Source organism: Saccopteryx leptura, chromosome 5, assembly GCF_036850995.1.
Source record: "Saccopteryx leptura isolate mSacLep1 chromosome 5, mSacLep1_pri_phased_curated, whole genome shotgun sequence".
Classification (NCBI taxonomy): domain Eukaryota; kingdom Metazoa; phylum Chordata; class Mammalia; order Chiroptera; family Emballonuridae; genus Saccopteryx; species Saccopteryx leptura.
This window is the reverse complement of record NC_089507.1, coordinates 213,371,778-213,390,671: the sequence shown is the minus strand read 5'-3', so window position 1 is coordinate 213,390,671 and position 18,894 is coordinate 213,371,778. Positions and strand designations below refer to the sequence as shown.

Below are 18,894 nucleotides of genomic sequence, written 5' to 3'. Positions count from 1 at the left end.
GTCGAGGTCCTGGGTGGGATTCCGGGTCCCTGAGCATCAATCAGCCCCGGTTCTGCTGGTTGAGGAAGAGCAGAAGCTTGGCCCCCAGACAGCAGGAAGAAAGCAGGGTACCCACTAGGCAACCAGACAGCCCGAGGCCCACCCACAGAGGGAGAGGATCTGCCCTGGGGTGCACAGCAAGGCAGAGGCAGAGGGGATCGGAATCCAGGCCTGAGGCCAGGCAGAGAGGCCAGAGTGCCTCAGAGACCAAAGCTACAAACAGTAAAATACACTGATAAAGAAACAGAAAGCAAGCGGCCCAGTCCCTGATCCCTGGGCTGAGAGACTCTCCGCCAGCTGGGCTGGGAGGCCCCGAGAGCCAGGCCCGAGGTCTCGGAGCAGCAGCATCCCTGGTCGCGGCGCTGACTTGACCAGTCCAGACGCTCCAGGAGGCAGACAGGGCCCCAGGGTCCTTGGCTAACGCAGGTCAGGCTCAGTTATTATTCATAATCCACCAGGAGGCTGGGGGTCAGAGGTTAGGGGTCAGAGGCCACCAGGGGCCCACTGCCCCTCCTCAGGTCCCAGGGCTACGGAGAGGGTCAGGGGCTTCAGCACACCTGGGAAGAACACAGTGGTGAGGGTGTCTGGAGCCCGCAGGTGGTCAACAAGGATGCGCTGGAAGGCCTTACTGCAGGTGGACTGCTGGTGCCTGGGGAGGGCCAGGGAGTGGACTTGGCTAGTCCCCCAGTGAGCAAGACCACCTGGTTAAGAGCTCCCCACTCCCAACCAGTCCTGCGGCCTGGATTCAGATCCCAGTCCTTCCTCATACCGCCTCTGAGCCTCAATTTTCTCCTCGGTGAAATGGGACAACAGTGTCAACTATACTGGGATACTGGGAGGATTGCATGAAGTAAACACAAATGCCTGACAAAGGATGCGACACAGTGGTGACGCTGTGTTCATTGAGCACCTACTATGTACCTGGCTCCATGTTCAGTTCTTTGCACATCCTCTCTTCAGCTCAAACGAGGGTGAACCTGTTATCACTCCCATTTTGGAAAGAGGCCACTAGGGCTCACAGGGGTTAAATAACTCTCCTGAGGTCACACATCCAATGAATAGGAGAGGAGGATTTGAACCCAGGCCTGACTCACTCCAGGGCCCATACCCCATAAACACCAGCAATTAGACCACCAGTCATACCTTCTCCAGGAGTCCTCATCCCGCCAGAACTCATACAGGGTGAAGGAGGCATTGTCTAGCATCTTCTGGGCAGACACACTGCAGAGCCAAAGAGATGGCCAGGGCAATCCAGGCCTGGGCTGCCACGACCGCTGCCCACCCAGCCAGGGATAGCTAATGGGAGCCCTGGCCCGAGGTGCCCAGCCCCAGCGCTCCTCCCTGCCCACCCCCCACCTTGGCGGGCTGACCGGGGGCTAGGGACTCACTGCAGGCAATGGCTCTGGGCCCCTGTGAAGTCCACATAGCAGCTCAGGGCCCGGTGGAAGTCCTGCAGCGCTCCTTCTGCCACCTGCACCTGCCTCTGGGCCAGGAGGATGTGCTGGCAAAGAAAGGCAGCCCAGTCAGCTCGGCCAGGGCAGGGCACAGGTGCGGGGCTAGCTGTGGCTTCCCGGAGGACCCCGCCCTGCTTGGCTTGCAGCAGACCTGGCCTACCTTGAGGTCCTGAGGTCAGGCTCCTGCCCCAACCTGGCCCCCCAACCTCCCTGCCTCCACCCTCTTCTCCCCATCACCAGGGTGACTTCCTTGATCTAGTCATTGTCTCTCTCTCCTGCAATAGGCCACCACGGTTCTTACTGTCCCTTCCAGCCTCCATCCCCACTGCCTCAGACCCAGCTTTCAGAAATGCAGATCAGGGAAACTGAGGCCCAAAGAGGAACAGTGATTTCCGCAGGGTCACAGAGCAAGGACCAGAGCCTAGCACCTTCCTGCCAGGTTTGGGGGTGAGGGCTAGACCAAAGCTGGGAAAGGGGTACGCATACAAGGCAGAGGCCAGGGGGCAGCTGGCCCTGTGAGCCCCCTCCCTACATAATACCCAGCTTCTCATACCCAGCTGCCTGTCCCTTTCCCAGACTCACCGAGTCAGGCCCCTTGGTAAGCTCTTCTTCATGTAGGGGTTCCAGCCGGGGGGCCTGTGAGGGACACAGAGTGTGGGCCAGGCCCCTGGCATGTGCCTGTCTTGGGCAGATTCCAGGAAGGCCCGCCCCCCATGGGGCACTGCCCACTCAGCCGCTGACCTTGCACTCGAGTTGGTCGATGAGCTCCTGGAGACGGTTGACCTGGAGCCTCCACTGCATCTCAGCCTCTGAACTCTGCCCTGGGGGTCGGGGCCCATGGGAGAAGTCAGGCTGGGGGGCACTGCTCCGGGCCCTCCTCAGCCAGCCCCCCCCCCACACAGGCACACCTGTGTCAGAGGAGCCAGGAGCCCAGGTGGGTGACCGACTGATGCTGCACAAGGCCCTGCGCCCGGCCCGCCGACTGCCGCGGGGCCTGCTCTGCACCACCATTCTCTCTTCATGTGACCTAAAGAAAGTGGCGGCTCAGTCCACTGCCCGCAGGCCCTCAGGGCCAAGAACTGGGGGCCCAACACAGGGCCAGGTCTGGGTGGGGCAAGACAGGCTTCCAGGGACATTGAGGCCCAGCCTCAAAGCCAGCCACCTTCTCCTATCTGCTTGACCGCCCTGCCCCAGAACAAGAGTTTGGGCTCAAGGGTGTTGAAACTAGGAGTGCAATCAAAGCCGAGGGGCTTGGAATGTGGAGCTAACGGGTGTTCATGAACTGGACTGCAGGCCAGCGGGTCCAGGTCACATACCGTGGCCCACGGGCCTGAGCCTCCAGGGTATCTGACGCCCCTTCCAGCGAGCTCTGCAGGGCTTGTAGCTGGCTTACGGTTTCCCGCAGCAGGAAGCGAGTCACAAACTGGTCCAGCTTGGAGGCCCGCTCATACTCCTGGGGGCAGAGGGGGCAGCGTCAGCACCTCTGGGCACCAAGCATATGTTTCTGAATGGGGAGCCACTCCGCGCTCCTCCACTCCCTCCCCATCGGAGCAACAGGGGCAGCATAAAAGGACCTGCAGACCTGGCATAAGCAGGAGGGCACAGGGACGGGGAGGCGGGCCTGGCCTCCCTTCCTGGGAAGTATGTTGCCAACTTACAGGGAGGGATTTGCCATTCGCTGGGCCCCAGGGCCACTTCCATATTGGGGCCACCACCTTGAGCCAGCGAGGCCCCTGCAGTTAGGCTGGTGGGGGGTTAGGGGTAGGGGAGGTCACAGGACATCCAAAGACCTATTTTGACTTGTGAGGGAAAATGATGGTGTGATGTGGCTCCATACTCAGCAGCTGGCCACAGACTCACAGTCTACATGTGTTGGCATTCATCCACATCACAAACATTTACTGAGCACCTTTTACTAGGAGCTGCAGACACAAGACAGCCAAGTTACTATCCTAACACACACACCCCAGCACAACTCAACCTCCAGCTCCACAACCAGCCTCCCCAACCCCTTCCAAGAAGGGCAGAGAGAGAGTGGCAGACCATATGCCAGGCCCTTGGGAACCGTGGTCCAGGTGCCTGCCTTCCCTGCACCATCCATCAGGGGTTTTGTCTCCTGCGAATGACCTGTCTTGTCTCACTTATCAGATGGAGCCTGCATGGCCAGGCTTAGGAGGAGGCTTGTGGGAGGCAAGGACAGAGGGGAGGATGAGACTTCTCATTCTGATTGGCCAGTGGTTTCTGGTTTCTCTAGACTTCTGTCTAACTCTAGATTTTCTGGTTACAATCTGAGCCCTCTAAAATCCTTCCAAAAAATTCCCTTTTAAAAGGACACTTTAAAAAATAAAATAAAATAAAATGGCACTTAAAATGATTGGTCAGTTTCTGTTGCTTGCAAGCAAAGAACCCAACTGACACAATCACCCACTGTATGCCAGGCCTTATTTTTAGCAGAATTTCATTTAATTCTCATAACTTACAGGAACCATAACTGACCTAATTTTGCAGATGAGAAGACTGAGGCCTAGAGTAGTTGATTACTTTGGCCACTGTCACACAACTAGTTGGTGACAGAGACAGAATTCAAACTCAGGCTACAGAAATTCCTCTGTACTCATCACTAAGCACCTTCATGATTGCCCACTAATGAAACCACATCATTTGTGATCACTAGCCCTCTACAGCTGAGAAACCAAGGCCAGAAGTCACAGAGTGAACGGGGAGCTCAGAGCCTGGAGCTGGTGATGTCACCCAGTGAGGTCACAATGTGATCTCTCTGGGACAATGCTAGGGCGGGGACCCCAGCCAGAAGGCAGGGTAGAGTAGCATGGGTGGTGGATCCCAGTGTTGACCAGCTCTGCCATGGGAAACAGCAATTCTCACAAGAGAACCAAAGTGCCCAAGCAGGTGGGCAAGGAGAGGCCACCTGATGTGGACAAGGCCCAGGGGAAACATCAGTTCTTTGGCCACCTCAGGCAGAAGCCAGGCGTAAGTGCCAGGGGCTGAGGGGCAGGTGGGGGTCAGGGGAACATGGACAAGGTAGGCAGGAGGTGGTGCTGGGACTCTTGGTCTTATGGGCAGAAGTCCTAGGGGCATGGACTATGGGGTCAGAAAAACCTTCCTCAGGATGAGGGTTCCAGAAATCCACGTGGGTGTGGATAGCGTCCTAAAAGCCCAGAAGGGAGGGTAGGGATTCCAGAAACCAGGAAGTGGATGAGACTTGGGAGTCAGAAGGGTGGGCAGGAGCGGATTCTCATAACCTGGATGGGTGGGTGGAGTCCTAGCATGGTTGGTAGGTGACACTAAGCTATGAACATCAGGAGTTTTCTTATGCCCCCTATCCAGCCCCCAGCCTCAAAACATGCTACTTTTGCCCTGGTTGGTTAGAGCTTCGTCCTGAAGCACAGAGGTTGCTGGTGGGATCCCCTCTCAGGACACATATAGGAATGGATGCGTCCCATCTCTCTCGCTTAAATTAATTAAAAAAAAAAAATGCTACTTCTCCCCTCTTCAAGTGGGCAGACGATCTTGGTGAGGGTCCCGTGAAGGCTGGCAGGCCAAGTATCCGGGATCGCATTACTATGGACAGAGCAAGGTCTCAGGTCAGCCTGGGTGAGGGTTTCCGGGAGTGGAGGGGTGTCCCTGGAGATGGGGCAGGGTAGGGATCTCCCTCCCGGGCAGGGAAGGATGGCGGGAGACCTGAAAAAGTAGAGGGCAGAGTCTAGGGAGACAGGTCCTGGGTGGGTGAGGGTCCCGAGGAAGAAGGCGGGGTGCGCTCTTTCTCCTCACACCGCTGCTCTATCCCCAGACCAAGATCGTACTGGTTGTCCCGGTGAGCAAGCGGCAGCTGCTAGCTGAAGAGGCGGCAGGCCGGGGCGCGAGGCCCGGGCAGCCGAGCGAGGTTGCAATGGACTCCCCAGCGGAGCCACCCATGATGCGGGGAGCAGGCGACAGCGTGGAGCTGCACCGGGGTGCGAGTGAGATGGAGGTCCTGCTTCTGCAGCTCTTACGGGACACCGGGCTGCATCCCGGGCGACGCGCAGCAGGCGGGACCTGGGGCGGGGCCAGTGCGGGGGCGGAGCCAAGGCCCCGTGGAGCTGGCGGCCGCGCTACTCGCGACTCGGGAAGCGACGCTGACTCTACCCAGGACCTTCTGCGCGGGCACTTCGGCCCTCGCCTGCGAGCCTGAGCACCGAGCCGGGTCTCCCGGTCCCCGGCCCTGGGCCCAATAAAGAGCGCATAGCAAACCTGGCTCTGTCTGAGATGTCTTGACATAAGAGCAAGACGGGATAAACAGGTGAATTGAGGGCTAAGCAAAGGCTGTGGTCTAGAGCCAATGCTTTCTCCTTCCTTGTGACTCAAGGGTCAGGCCCCCTGCCCCTGAGGATAGGGCATCCTACCACAGTGGAGAAGAGAGGTGTTCCCCTTCCCGCACAAGGCCTGGGGGAAGGCCGGGGCCTTGCCAGGTCTGCAGGCCCAAGGGAGGTGAGTTCGGGGAAACTTAGGCTTTGCCACGCTGGGAGGAGGGCCTGCTTCAGCAGAAGCATGGTATCTCCAAGAGTCCCGAGAATTTACAAGCCCTTCTTAGGCAGAGGGTGAGTCCCAGGCAAACAGCCACCACCTTGGAAAACTGAGGGTCCTACTGTCAGCGGGGGGGTAGAGGGGTTGGGGGTGGGTTTGAGACTCATGTTCTGCCTGTGAGGGCACCCAGGAGAGGCTGGGGTTCTGGACCTCTGAGCCCTCACTCCTATCCACTCTGCTTGGTAACCCACAAGGCAATTCAGTCAGGTGTCTTCCAGCCTACCCTGACCCATCCCCTCCTCCACATGGTAGCCAAAAGCTTCTTCACTTATCTGGAGGGCAGTTCACCCTGCTCATAAGCTCACACTGGTTCTCCACTGTCCACAGGGAAATACCCAAACCTATTCCTGGAATGTGCAGGCGCTCCCCCCAACCTGCCTTCCTCTGTAGGGCTTCTCAGTGACTTCCACCGTCACCCCTGCTCCGGCCATACGGCCCCTTGTGGTCTTCAAGTGGAGGCTCACCTCCCTAATTCACCCACGAGAGGCCCAGCACATTTTCTGTGTGCAGCTGCTTCTCTTCACTGTCCTGGGTCCCAAACCCAGCTCCAGAACGTAGAACCTCCCCAGCCCTTCCGAACCTGCAGCCTGCTTTCCACTGGCGACCACCATTAGAATGTCACTTTTGAGAGGCAAATGCAGCAGGTGAAAAACCCCAGCTCGCTAAAACTACAGGTCCGGCTGAAGATGCACTTTCGTCACTGTTGATGTCCCCTCTAGTCACCTATATCATGCTGGAGGTTCCGCAACCCATCCCATCTCCCTTGCTATTTGTAAGAACTGACCCTCCCTTACCGTCCACAGGATTACACCTCCTGGCCATCAGCCATTGGCCCAAGCAGGTCCTATCAGTCCCTTCCCTGGGACTGTAATTCAGGAGCTATAAGAGACTGTTTTCTATATGAACATGCACAGGCTGAAGCCAGTCTTCAGAATAAACACACAGTCAGTCCAGAGCCAGTACACATCCTGCGTTCCCCACAGCCCCTGGAGTTCGGCCTTGCTTCCAGTCTGTTCCTGAAACCCAATTTCTCTTTTGTCATTGGTATCCATAATACATACAAGATCCTTATAATAAAATCCTTATTTTAGCTTATGTGTGTCTTCAACTTAGCAACCAAAATGGTCCTAAAGGGAACGAGACTCTACAGAGAGCACAAACAGCCTCTTCCCTGAGTGTGAGGATTACTACCTTTTGAGGAAGAAACTGAGCTCAGAAAGATATGACTTGCTCGCACAAGGAATCAGCTTCAGAACTAAGTCACAAACTCAGGCCCACGTGAGTCCACAGGTGGAAGCCCCTGAAGGCAGAGTTCCTCTGTGGAACTCTGCAGCTGGGCCCCTCAAGGATAAGCACACAGATACTCAGAGTGGCTATAGGTCTGATTCAGGGCTTCCTCTTGGGCACTGAGAGGGGAGAAGCCCCACATCTGGCTAAAGTACATCAGATCATCTGAAGTGGTTGGGGAAGGTGTCAGATTAGCTGTGTTGGGCAGCTGCAGCCAGACCCCTGGATGCCCAAATCACTGCCCTTGACCCTGTCCCAGGAGAGAGGAGGGGTTCAGGGAGTTTTCACTGGGGGAGGGGATGCGCAGGCACAGCAGGTGCTGAGGACTGAGGTCACAATTAGATGGATCTAAGTTCTTTTCCTTCCTTCTCGGGATGACGCCCTCCCACCTCCACACCCAGGAACTATTTCCAGTCAAGCGCAGGTGAGAGGTCCAAGGCACTGCCTGGGCTCAAGGACTGGGCTGGACTGCTGGGTCCCCAAGGAGGGCATATATGTCCAGATGACATTGGCAAAAGGCCCCTTCGTTCCCAGAGCTGCTCCCTGCGGCTTCTGAAAGGATTTGGCCCGGCCCTCTCACTATCCACCTCTGAAAAGGCTGAGGGGTCTCTGCCGCCGCAGAGGGTGGGGCCTAGTGTAAAGGTAGAACCTTACCCTTTGAACCAGAGGCGGAGCCTTAGGCCTAAGAGCGGAGCCAAGAGAAATCCACTCAGACCGGAAAAAGCGAACTGGAGCCTTGAATTGAGAAAGTAGTAGCCCATCAGGGTAGGGATTTGGGCCCAAGGCGCAGAGCCAAGAGCTGAAAGGCGAGCCTCCATCTAGGCTAGCTGGGGCAGAACAGAGTCTCTGGGGACGGAGCTGAGACCAGAAGGTGGCGTCCGCATCGGGAAGTCGCAGGGTCCGCCGGCCGCCCTCACTGGGCCGCATCGCCATCGTGGTGGACCAGGGCTCGGGCTTCACTAAGGCAGGCTTCGCGGGCGAGAAACAGCCACGTCTGGAGCTTAAGACCTCCAGCCTGGTGCCCAGCTGGGACAGGCCCGTGCTGCCTGGGTCCCCTGGCTGTGAGTTGGCGGGCGGCGTGGCGCGGGCGCACCCCATCAAGCATGGTGTGGTGGTGGACTGGGAGGCGCTGGAGGGGTTGTGGGAGCGCCTGCTGGTAGGAGGTCTCCAGGTGTGCCCAGAACAGTGGCCCGTGCTGGTGAGCGACTCGCCGTCGGCGCCACCATCAAGCCGCGAGAGGGTGGCCGAGCTGCTGTTCGAGGCCCTGGCGGTGCCTGCGTGCCAGATGGCCAGCACTGCGTTGTTGGCTCTCTGCTCCACTGGCGCGTTCAGTGGGCTGGCTGTGGAGGCAGGCGCAGGTGTGTGCCATGCCACGCCCATCTACGCAGGCCACTCCTGGCACAAGGCCACCTTCCGGCTGGAGGTGGCAGGCACTACCCTGTCCCGCTACCTGCGGGATCTGCTAGTGGCAGCGGACCCTGATCTACCGCTGCAGAACTTACCCCGCAAGGCCATCACACGGCTCAAGAAGCGCTGCTGCTACGTGTCGCTGGACTTCGAGGGAGATCTCCGTAACCCTGTCCGCCACCAGCCAGCCAGATTCTCCGTAGGCAATGGATGCTCTGTCTGCCTCAGCAGCGAGCGCTTCCGCTGCCCTGAACCCATCTTTCAGCCTGGTCTGCTAGGCCACGCCGAGCCAGGACTGCCCACACTGGCCTTCTGGGCACTGCAGAGGGTTCCTGAAACGCTCCGGAGGAGGCTGGCTGACACGGTGGTTCTGGCCGGTGGCTCCACACTCTTCCCTGGTTTCACTGAGCGCCTGGAGCTGGAGCTGGAAGCCCAGTGCCAGCAGCATGGCAACGGGGCACTGCAGCCACGTCTGGTGGCCAAGCCTGGGCGCGGCACAGCAGTGTGGACAGGTGGCTCCATGATGGCCTCATTGTATAACTTCCAGTGCCACTGGATGACCCGGGCCATGTACCAGGAGTGTGGCTCCAGACTGGTGCACCAAGTCTTCAACTGAGTCACATTGGACTGGAAGGGGTGGTGTGACCAAGGGGCTGCAGAGGCAGAGGCTTGGCGGGCTGAGCTGAAGCTCTATCAGAAGTACTGAGTGCCAGATAAAAACCTCAGGTGTTTGGAGCTGGCAGAGTCATCAAGATGGGTCATCCTTATCCCTTTCTGGGCCAGGAGGAGGTGGGCCGGGGCTCTCACTCTGACCTGCAGTTTGAATTCCCCTAACCAGCTCAGAGACTGCCATTCCAGCTGTCCATACCCAGAGCCCTGTTTCCATGGCAATAGGGAAGGTGAGGACCACACTTGTGTACAGGCCACAGAGCCAGAAGTCACTGCAACACACCAACCCCTCACCACGTACCATTTGGAATCTCATCCCAGGCCGGACTGCAAGGGGTGACCCTCTGAAAAGCTACTAAATCCCATGTGAAAACAACCAGAGGGGAAGCGCTGTCCTCAGCTGATCATCCACTGGCTGAGGGTATCAGTTTCCCCTCCCATATATAGGTCAGGCACAATCCCAGGCTTGCTCACTGCTGTCTCCTTGTCCCCTTATTAAAAGCTATGGGACAGCCTGACCAGGCGGTGGCACAGTGGATAGAGCGTCAGGCTGGGATGCGGAGGACCCAGGGTCAAGACCCTGAGGTCGCCAGCTTGAGTGCAGGCTCATCTGGTTTGAGCAAAGCTCACCAGCTTGGACCCAAGGTGGCTGGCTCAAGCAAGGGGTTACTCAGTCTGCTGTAGCCCCCCCCTCAAGGCACATATGAGAAAGCAATCAATGAACAACTAAGGTGTCGCAACGAAAAACTAATGATTGATGCTTCTCATCTCTCTCCGTTCCTGTCTGTCCCTGTCTATCCCTCTCTCTGACTCTCTCTGTCTCTGTTAAAAAAAAAAAAAAAAAAAAAGAGCTATGGGACAGAGGGAAGTGGAGACAGCTCTTTTTTTTTTTTTTTTTTCCTGAAGCTGGAAACGGGGAGAGACAGTCAGACAGACTCCCGCATGCGCCCGACTGGGATCCACCCGGCACGCCCACCAGGAGCGATGCTCTGCCCACCAGGGGGCGATGCTCTGCCCCTCCAGGGGGTCGCTCTGCCTTGACCAGAGCCACTCTAGCGCTTGGGGCAGAGGTCAAGGAGCCATCCCCAGCGCCCAGGCCATCTTTGCTCCAATGGAGCCTCACTGCGGGAGGGGAAGAGAGAGACAGAGAGGAAGGAGGGGGGGAGGGGGGGAGAAGCAAATGGGCGCTTCTCCTATGTGCCCTGGCCGGGAATCAAACCTGGGTCCCCCGCACGCCAGGCCGACGCTCTACCGCTGAGCCAACCAACCAGGGCCGAGACAGCTCTTAAAAGGAACACATAAAGGCAAGGGTAGCATGAGAATTTTTTTAAGTCACCATACAAAGGCCTGGAGCCCTGACTATGGGCACTGTTTATGCTTGCACGCGCAGTTCCACACGTGTACACAAACATGGGTGCACACACGACTGCCTACTCCTGAACGTCCTCAGAGCAGGGTCCACCCCAACTAGCCTCTGCACAGCAGCACGGGCCTGTGGACACATGCAGGCACAATGTCCCCAGCCCGTTCCTGCTGGATCCTGGGCCGGTACCCCGTAAGAGTGAGTTAGGTCTGGCCAGTAATAAAAACAATAGCAACAGCAGCTCCAGGTATTAAGTGCCTACTGTATACCAGGCATAGTTTAGGTGCTGGGGATGGAGGACAACACAGACAAAAATCCCTGCCTTCATTCTCATTTAATTGTCACAGTAAGTATGGAGGCAGGCTTTATTTTTACCCCCATTTTATAGATGAGGAAACTGAGGCCCGGAGAAGAAAATGGGCATAAACAGAAGGTGGGAGAGCCAGGATTTGAACCCAGCCCTCTAGCTCCATAGTCCTAAGACAGTGCAGGTTCCCATAGCACAGCAGGCACCCGTGGTGCTCATTTTGGGCCTCCACCTATTGTATCAGCTCTTTCACTCACCAACTTGGTGGTGTCCATGGCAGTGAGCACTGCACGGTTCAGGGACTCCAGCGCAGCCAGCACAGGCCGGTAGACACCCAGGTGTTCTGAGAAGTAGTCTGCAGACAGAGCGGGTGTTCGGTTTCCACCCCCCCCCCCCCCCATCTACCCAACCCAGAATTCCTCAACAGCCAACCAGGCCTTATATCCTGAACCCAGCCCATCCCACTCTATCAGGAGACCAGCAGCAGCCCCTCATCACACCCACCTGCCCAAGGGTTCCAGGAGAAAAGAGCTCCAGCGGGCCTACTTACCACACAGTTTCTCCGTTTCCAAGTCGCTGCAGGGAAAGGAGAAGATACCTTTCAGACCCATGTATTTGAGTCTGGTGAACTGAGACTTTGAAGCCAACATTTCTCCCCCTCCCCAACCAGCTGAGTCTGAAATGAGACAACTGCTGCCTCTACCCCGCGTTAAGTTGTTCAGTGGGCAGAGGCTGTGGGGCAGGGGGTTAAGGGATACAAGGATATTACTGCCCCATCAAACACTCTCTGAGGGCATGCCTGACCAGGCGGTGGCGCAGTGGATAGAGCGTCGGACTGGGATGCGGAAGACCCAGGTTCGAGACCCTGAGGTTGCCAGCTTGAGCGCGGGCTCATCTTGTTTGGGCGAAAGCTCACCAGCTTGAGCCCAAGGTCGCTGGCTCGAGCAAGGAGTTACTTGGTCTGCTGAAGGGCCGTGGTCAAGGCACATATGAGAAAGCAAACAATGAACAACTAAGGTGTCGCAATGCACAACAAGAAACTAATGATTGATGCTTCTCATCTCTCTGTTCCTGTCTGTCTGTCCCTGTCTATCCTTCTCTCTGACTCTCGCTCTGTCTCTGTAAAAAAACAAAGAAAAAACAAAAAAAACCTAATGATTGATGCTCCTCATCTCTCCATTCATTCCTGTCCCTGTCTATCCCTCTCTGACTCTCTGGCTCTGTTTAAAAAAACAACAACATTCTCTGAGGGCAAAAACTCAGACCCACTCTTAGCTTCCAAAGGAATTTCAGGCTAAGAGAGACAGATGTGGACACAAGCCAGACAGGAGTGGTCAAGGCTGGGAAGGGGAAGCCAGGGCTGGTCCAGTACACAGAAGGCATGGGATATTACTTGATAGGTCAGGGAGGGCTTCCTGGAGGAGAGGCTACCTATGTCAGGCCTTGACAAGGACTTTAGAGCATCTGGTGGGGGGTGCAAAGGGTCCAGCCAAAGCCTGAGAATGGGAGGTAGGGGACACAGGGGCCTTGAATGTCGACCCAGAGCCTCATTTATTCTAAGGAGGCAGGAAGGGAAGTGAGAAGGAAGGACAGCTGTGTACGTATTGTACCCGTGTGAGAAGGCACGGGGAGGAGAGCACGCAAACTCGTGCTAAGACCCGCCGACATAGGAGCGCACGTGGGGAGAGGAGTGTGTGCTCATGCACTTGCATCCATGGGTGGAAGCAGGCAACGCCCAGCTGTCCCCAGGCGTCCTCTGGTCCCTCCAGGGAGCGGGAACGGAGGCAGGGCATCTGTGGGCTGAACCATGGGTGGTGACTAAGGCCTGGATATTTTAGGGTCCCAGCTGGCAGCAGTGTGACGGGCAAGGCTGGAGCAAGGGAAGCAGTGAGTGGGCGGGTAAAACCTGGCACTGAGCCCTGCCACCCCTCTCCCACCCGCCCTCCTCCTCCAGTCCTCCGTAAGGAACCAAAGCAGCAGGGGACACAGTGGGGTTGGGACCACCGGGCCTCACATCTACCCACGGCTCTTCCCTCTCCCTCTGGTACTCACTTGGTGGAATGTCCATCAATGCCTCTGAACAGCTCCCGCAGCTCCCCAGGGCTGAGAACCCCGTCAGCAAAGTAATTCTGGAACTCCTCAAATGAGAGCTTACCATCATCTGGTGAGTGGACAGGGAGCAGAGTCGATATCCCTGACCCCTGGCTGCACGCCTGCCACTAAGTCTGGGTTTTCCAGGGGGCTTCACAGCATTCCACACCCACCCAGCCAGGTGCAATGCGATTCTGAGCTTGGTGGGGGGCCTGGCTATTGGGAACAAAGGGACTGGCCCCCAGAGATGCCCACTTAAGGCAAAAAGGACCACTTTGCATGCACCCAAGGGACAGGGTGTTACACATTTGGCTCTGGGTAGGGACTCAATAAATGTTCGTCAAATGAAGAAATACATGAAGAGCTTGGGACACAAACAGATCATGGCAGAGCCCAGATTATTCTGGAGGATGTGGAGGCTGAGAGTCGGCCAGCCTGGCCCTAGGGTGGAGGGGACTTTCTTGCTGTGGACCCAGGCCCTCCACAGAGAAGCCTTCCTGAGGGTTGGGCCCCTGTAAGAAGCAGCAGGCTGGCTGCAGAGGAAATGACCTCCCTGTCACAGGGGGCATGCAGCACAGGCTGAGTACTACGTGGGGTGGCCAAGGAAACTGGGGGCCTGGCCTGTACGGTCTCTAAGCAGGGAGAGTGGACAGAAGACTCTGATCCAAAGGAGACTGTGAGTCCTAATCAGTGGGTTGGGACAAACGGTCTTCACCAATTTGAAGAAACCCAGGCTCTGGCTGGTTGGCTCAATGGTGCAGCATTGGCCCTCTGTGTGGATGTCCCGGGTTTGATTCCCGGTCAGGGCGCACACAGGAGAAGCGTCCATCTGCTTATCCACCCCTTCCTCTCTTGTCCCCCCCTTCTCTTTCTCTCTCTCCCTCCCCCCTGCTCCTGTAGCCATTGCTTGCTGGGTGGATCCCAGTCGGGGCGCATGCGGGAGTCTGTCTCTCCCTCCCCTCCTCTCACTGAATAAAAATAAACAAACAAACAAACAAATGCAGAAACCCAAGGAGAAGGGCCAAAGGGTGGGGACACAATCCTATCTCAAGGAGGCTAAAACACAGAGGGTCTGAAAACCCCAGAGAGAGGTGAGGTCAAGGCTGACTGGCTGCCTCAGCTCACAGCCTCAAGTGGCCACTCGGGGTATATGTTCTGGGTCACCCACGGGTAGTAACCTGCTTGCAGGGTCCCCTGCTTTAGCTTTTTAAAAAACAACATTAAGCTCTTACTTTATTTATATTACTATGCTTATGTTACATGGAAAGGACAACAAGCAGTTCTGTCTCATTTCAGGAAAAGTTTCCAATCAACACCAATTTCGCGGTGACAAATAATTAGGAATGGCGACATCTTTGGGTCAAGACTGACAAGGAAGAAAGAGCTCTGGTGCTACGGATAATCTCCAACAAGAATATGGCACAACGGGCCGGACCTGTGGTGGCGCAGTGGATAAAGCGTTGACCTGGGAACACTGAGGTCGCCGGTTCGAAACCCTGGGCTTGCCTGGTCAAGGCACATATGGGAGTTGATGCTTCCTGCTCCTCCCCCTTCTCTCTCTCGCTCTCTATTACTCTTTCCCTCTCTCTCTCTCTCCTCTCTGAAAAATTAATAAAGTCCTTAAAAAAAAAAAAGTTAAAAAAAAAAAAAAGAATATGGCACAACAGCCTGCACAAGCCATATTAACACTGACCCTCCAGCGCTGGTCACAAACTGGATTTCTTCTCTGAAGCTAGCACAGCAAGTGAAATAACTGGGTTAAAAAGAAAAGTTTTGGCCCTGGCCAGTTGGCTCAGTGGTAGAGCGTCGGCCTGGCGTGCAGAAGTCCCGGGTTCGATTTCCGGCCAGGGCACACAGGAGAAGCGCCCATCTGCTTCTCCACCCCTCCCTTCCTCTCTGTCTCTCTCTTCCCCTCCCGCAGCCGAGGCTCCATTGGAGCAAAGATGGCCTGGGCGCTGGGGATGGCTCCTTGGCCTCTGCCCCAGGCACTAGAGTGGCTCTGGTCGCAACAGAGTGACCCCCCCCAGGGGCAGAGCATCGCCCCCTAGTGGGCAGAGTGTTGCCCCTGGTGGGCGTGCCAGGTGGATCCCGGTCGGGCGCATGCGGGAGTCTGTCTGACTGTCTCTCCTTGTTTCCAGCTTCGGAAAAATACAAAAAAAAAAAAAAAAAAAGTTTTGACATGAAGCTCAAGGAAGTTTAAAAACCATGCCCTTGACACATTTTCTTTTCAGCGTTTACACTACTGCATTCTAACAGCCCAGATCGTTTTCCTCACACAGCTGCCTACCGTGTAGCTGCAGACAGACTATTCTGCCTCGAGATGTAAACCTTGCTTTAGTTTTCAAGGTTTTCCCAGACCAGGGTCTGAGACTGCCCAGGGTCCAGGGCAGAAGGAGCCAATCCCTTGGAGCCGGCTTTATTGTGCCCAGGCCCTCCTTGGCTCCAGATGGCTGGTCATGTGGAAACTTACCGAAACTTCTAAAAATCTTAAGAGTAAAATCCCCCACAGGGTCTCATACCCATTAGCCCACACTTCCCAGACTCTCAGACAGGGAGCCTGGGACCAAGTATCATCCAGGTCTACCAATTAAAAGCTGTGTGACCTCAGCCCTGGCCAGAGAGCTCAGTGGATTATAGCATCATCCCAAAGTACAGAGGTTGCAGGTTCTATCCCCAGTCAGGGCACATATAGGAACAGATCGATGTTCCTGTCACTCTCTCATTCTCTCTCTCCCTTCTGCTCTTCTAAAGTTGATAAAATAAAAACATTAAAAAAAAAAAGCCTGGCCTGTGGTGGCACAGTGGACAGAGCGTCGACCTGGAAGGCTAAGGTCGCTGGTTCAAAACCCTGGACTTGCCTGGGCAAGGCACTTATGACAAGCAATCAATGAACATCTAAAGTGAAGCAACTATGAGTTGATACTTCTTGCTCCTTCTCCCCTTTCTCTCTTCCGTCTGTAAAAATCAATGAATAAAATAAAAAAAATAAAAAAAGCTGTGTGACCTCAGACAACCTGCTTCCCCTCCCTTGGCCCCTGCGCCTTTGTCTGTGAAACGGGGTGAAGAACATGAGGTCATATACAGCAAGGTATTCATCCCTGTGCCAGGGCACTGCATGAAAGAAAGGCTCCACTTTCAGCCTCTGGCTAAACCACATCCCTTCCACCCTCCATCCTGCCTAACTTGGTTCAAAAAACCACTTCCTCCAGGAAGGATGCCTTACTTGAGTCTATTGATTTGGGTCCTCCAAAACTTTTCTCCATCCCAGACTGTGCCCCCAAAGCCCCAACCCTCCTGAGCCTCCATCATGTTCCCCACCTTCCCCCCCACACACACACACCACTGCGGGACCTAGGGGAAGCCACTCACCATTCTTGTCTGCTCTGCGGAAGACCTAGAGGACAAAGGGGCATAGATGGGAGCGTTGAGTGGGGTCTGGGAGGTAGAGCCCCACCCAGCTCAACAGAACTGCAGCTTGCCCATCTGCCCCCTGCCTAGCCTTTGCTCATGCCCAGCCTGGTCCCAGCTCCCTGCTCAGCTCAGCCCTGCAGGAGCTTTTCCAATGGGGTGAGGGCGGGGGGGGGGGGGAGCAGAGGAAGAGCACACAGCGGGTCCAACCGCTGGCTCTTCTCCTGTGGGGCCTGGCCTTACAGGGTGGTGCTGCAGGCCGGCTCCGGGCACCTCCATCTCCCATACTGCGTCTATCCTGATTTCTGTCTAATGCACCAGCCCTTGGCACAGTCCCAGCTTGAGGAAGATGGGGAGATAGGCCAAGATGCGGCCTGAGAATTCCGGGCACCCATCCCAGACCTGGACCCCCAACTCTGTTGTGTAGTTAAGGTCCACTCCAGACTCCGCCCACTCTGGGTTCTTTCCCTGTGGGCCTGTCCTTCCTTTGCAGGTGTGTCCGTTTTTGCCCTGGGACATGAGAGAGCGGGGGACTGGGGTTAAAACTTCCAGGACTGGGGCTTCCTATGAGGCCAACTCAGTGTGTGTGTGCATGCGTGTGCACGCAAGGGGGTGTGAGTGTGGCAGAAAGCAAGAGTGGATGGATGGGTATTTATGGAGAAGCAGAAACAAAGGGCAGCAGATGCAGATAAACAGAAAGCAGAGTCAAGACATGGTTCTGCCTCTCCCAGGAACCAGAGACTCCCAGGTCCCAAAGCAGCCCAGCAAAGGCGGCCAACAGCCCAGAGCCTGGACTGAGAGCGCTCAGCAGCTCCATGTTCTGAATGCCACGCCCCTTCAGCTGTTTTCTCAGTATAGATGGAGCTCAGGGATGAATCAACTCAGAGGTCTGCCACTGGCTCGGGGTCACACAGCAGCCTGGTGTGGCCTGGCTGAGGCAGATGGAGATACCTGGTGGAGGGGAGTAGGGGTGCTAAACTGGGAATCAGGATACCTGGGGCCACAATCTAGCATGTCCCTGCTTCCATGTGTGATTTTGGACATACCCCTAACCCCTCAGGCCTTAGTTTTTCCACCTGGGTTATGGGAGGGTCAGGTACCATCCAGCTAGAAGGGCTGTAGTCAAGGTGCTGAGTCACCGAGGGCAGTGGGGAGGGGACAGTACAGCCTTTCCCACAGGCAGGGACGTCTGGGAGTAGCAGCATGAGAGAGCCAGGTTGGGGACTAAGTGTGGGGATGAAAAGTGGGGAATGGTTCAGGGCAGTAAGGCCAGGCCAGGCTGCTCCATGCTGGTGCACATGTTGGCTTCAGGGCCACCTACCACCCCAAAAGGGAGTGCACAAACTACAGAGGATGATTATGGGCAGCCCTGACCAACTGTGGGACGCCCAGAGCCCCGGGTCATTTATAAGGGACTCTGGGGTAAACACAGCCTTATTCTTCCAGGCCCCCTGGCTGGCTCGGCCCAGCCAGCGGCTGCCATAGAGGGGTACTGCACCTGCTGCTGTGATTAAGTGTTGATAGCCTCCACCTCACCAGACACAAGGGGCACTGGGGCGGTGACACTGAACCAGAGACAAGCAGGTGAGCGAGTGGAAGACACAGAATGGGACACAAAGGCAAGGAGAAAAAGAAGGGAGGCGTGGAAACAGAAAGAGCAGGGTCAGAAAGATACCAACAGAGACCCAGAGACAGCGAGGGCCCCAGACTTGGAAAGACTAACAGAGACAAGGAAAAGACAATGAGAGATACAGAGACAAGGGCAAAGAGAGACAGAGACAGACAGCCCAGTGAAACACAGGGAGAGGTAAGACCTGGAGAAACACTGCCAACCCCCAAAACAAGGAGAACCGTGGCCCCCTACCCGCTCCCCACTCACATCCTGGAAGAGCGCATGTCCGGTAGACCCGGTGATTGGCGTGGGAGACCGCGAGGGCTGGGGCGTGGGCTGCCGGATGAGGCACACAGTGAGCAGCCCCGCGCACGCCATTGTACCGCCACTCGCACGGCTCCAACCCAGCTGAGATCTGGGCTCTGGATCCTGCCGCCGCTGCCAGGGACTGGAGAGATTGGAGGGGGCGCCCACCTATTGGCGCCGGCGCAGATGCCCAGGGCCCAGGCCCCGCCCCCACAGCCCCGCCCCCTGCCCCGTACGGTCGCAGAGGCCCCACCCCACCCGCTCCCGGAGCCCTCTGCAAGCCTCTCCAGGGCGTTTCTCAGTCTGGAGAAGGGGAGCCTCTAAGTTAGTAAAAGCCACGTAATGGAGACGGCTAAACCATTCCCCGTTG

The 18,894-nt window shown here is 56.4% G+C and overlaps 2 protein-coding genes across 4 annotated transcripts; one reads left to right on the top strand and one right to left on the bottom strand.

The window, feature by feature from the left end:
- Positions 1-248: 248 nt before the first annotated feature.
- NECAB3 (N-terminal EF-hand calcium binding protein 3) lies at positions 249-18,662 on the bottom strand. 3 transcript variants are annotated; one of them, XM_066384038.1, is made up of 13 exons: positions 18,486-18,662; positions 16,568-16,592; positions 13,160-13,268; positions 11,658-11,683; positions 11,365-11,462; positions 2,810-2,946; positions 2,402-2,520; positions 2,235-2,314; positions 2,076-2,129; positions 1,428-1,540; positions 1,183-1,260; positions 597-688; positions 249-501 (listed from the first exon to the last, which is right to left on the bottom strand). In XM_066384038.1, the coding sequence occupies exons 1-13, from the start codon at positions 18,594-18,596 to the stop codon at positions 473-475; spliced, it is 1,071 nt and encodes a 356-aa protein (XP_066240135.1). In that variant the 5' UTR covers positions 18,597-18,662; the 3' UTR covers positions 249-472. The 3 variants fall into 3 exon arrangements, with proteins under 3 accessions (XP_066240135.1, XP_066240136.1, XP_066240134.1); XM_066384039.1 differs by lacking the exon at positions 597-688; XM_066384037.1 differs by lacking the exon at positions 249-501 and having other exon boundaries at positions 523-688.
- Positions 8,555-9,428, top strand: ACTL10 (actin like 10). Its single transcript, XM_066384040.1, has one exon. The coding sequence runs from the start codon at positions 8,647-8,649 to the stop codon at positions 9,382-9,384; it is 738 nt and encodes a 245-aa protein (XP_066240137.1). The 5' UTR covers positions 8,555-8,646; the 3' UTR covers positions 9,385-9,428.
- Positions 18,663-18,894: the final 232 nt, after the last annotated feature.

What these genes read in the sequence shown, in the direction of transcription:
- ACTL10 (XM_066384040.1), top strand. Translation starts at nt 8,647, where the DNA reads ATGGCCAGCACTGCGTTGTTGGCTCTCTGCTCCACTGGCGCGTTCAGT.
- NECAB3 (XM_066384037.1), bottom strand. Translation starts at nt 18,596, where the DNA reads ATGGCGTGCGCGGGGCTGCTCACTGTGTGCCTCATCCGGCAGCCCACG. An exon ending in GACATGCGCTCTTCCAGGAT is followed by an intron (nt 16,593 to 18,485) that starts GTGAGTGGGGAG and finishes TTTGTCCTCTAG; the next exon opens with GTCTTCCGCAGAGCAGACAA. An exon ending in ATTGATGGACATTCCACCAA is followed by an intron (nt 11,684 to 13,159) that starts GTGAGTACCAGA and finishes CTTTCCCTGCAG; the next exon opens with CGACTTGGAAACGGAGAAAC.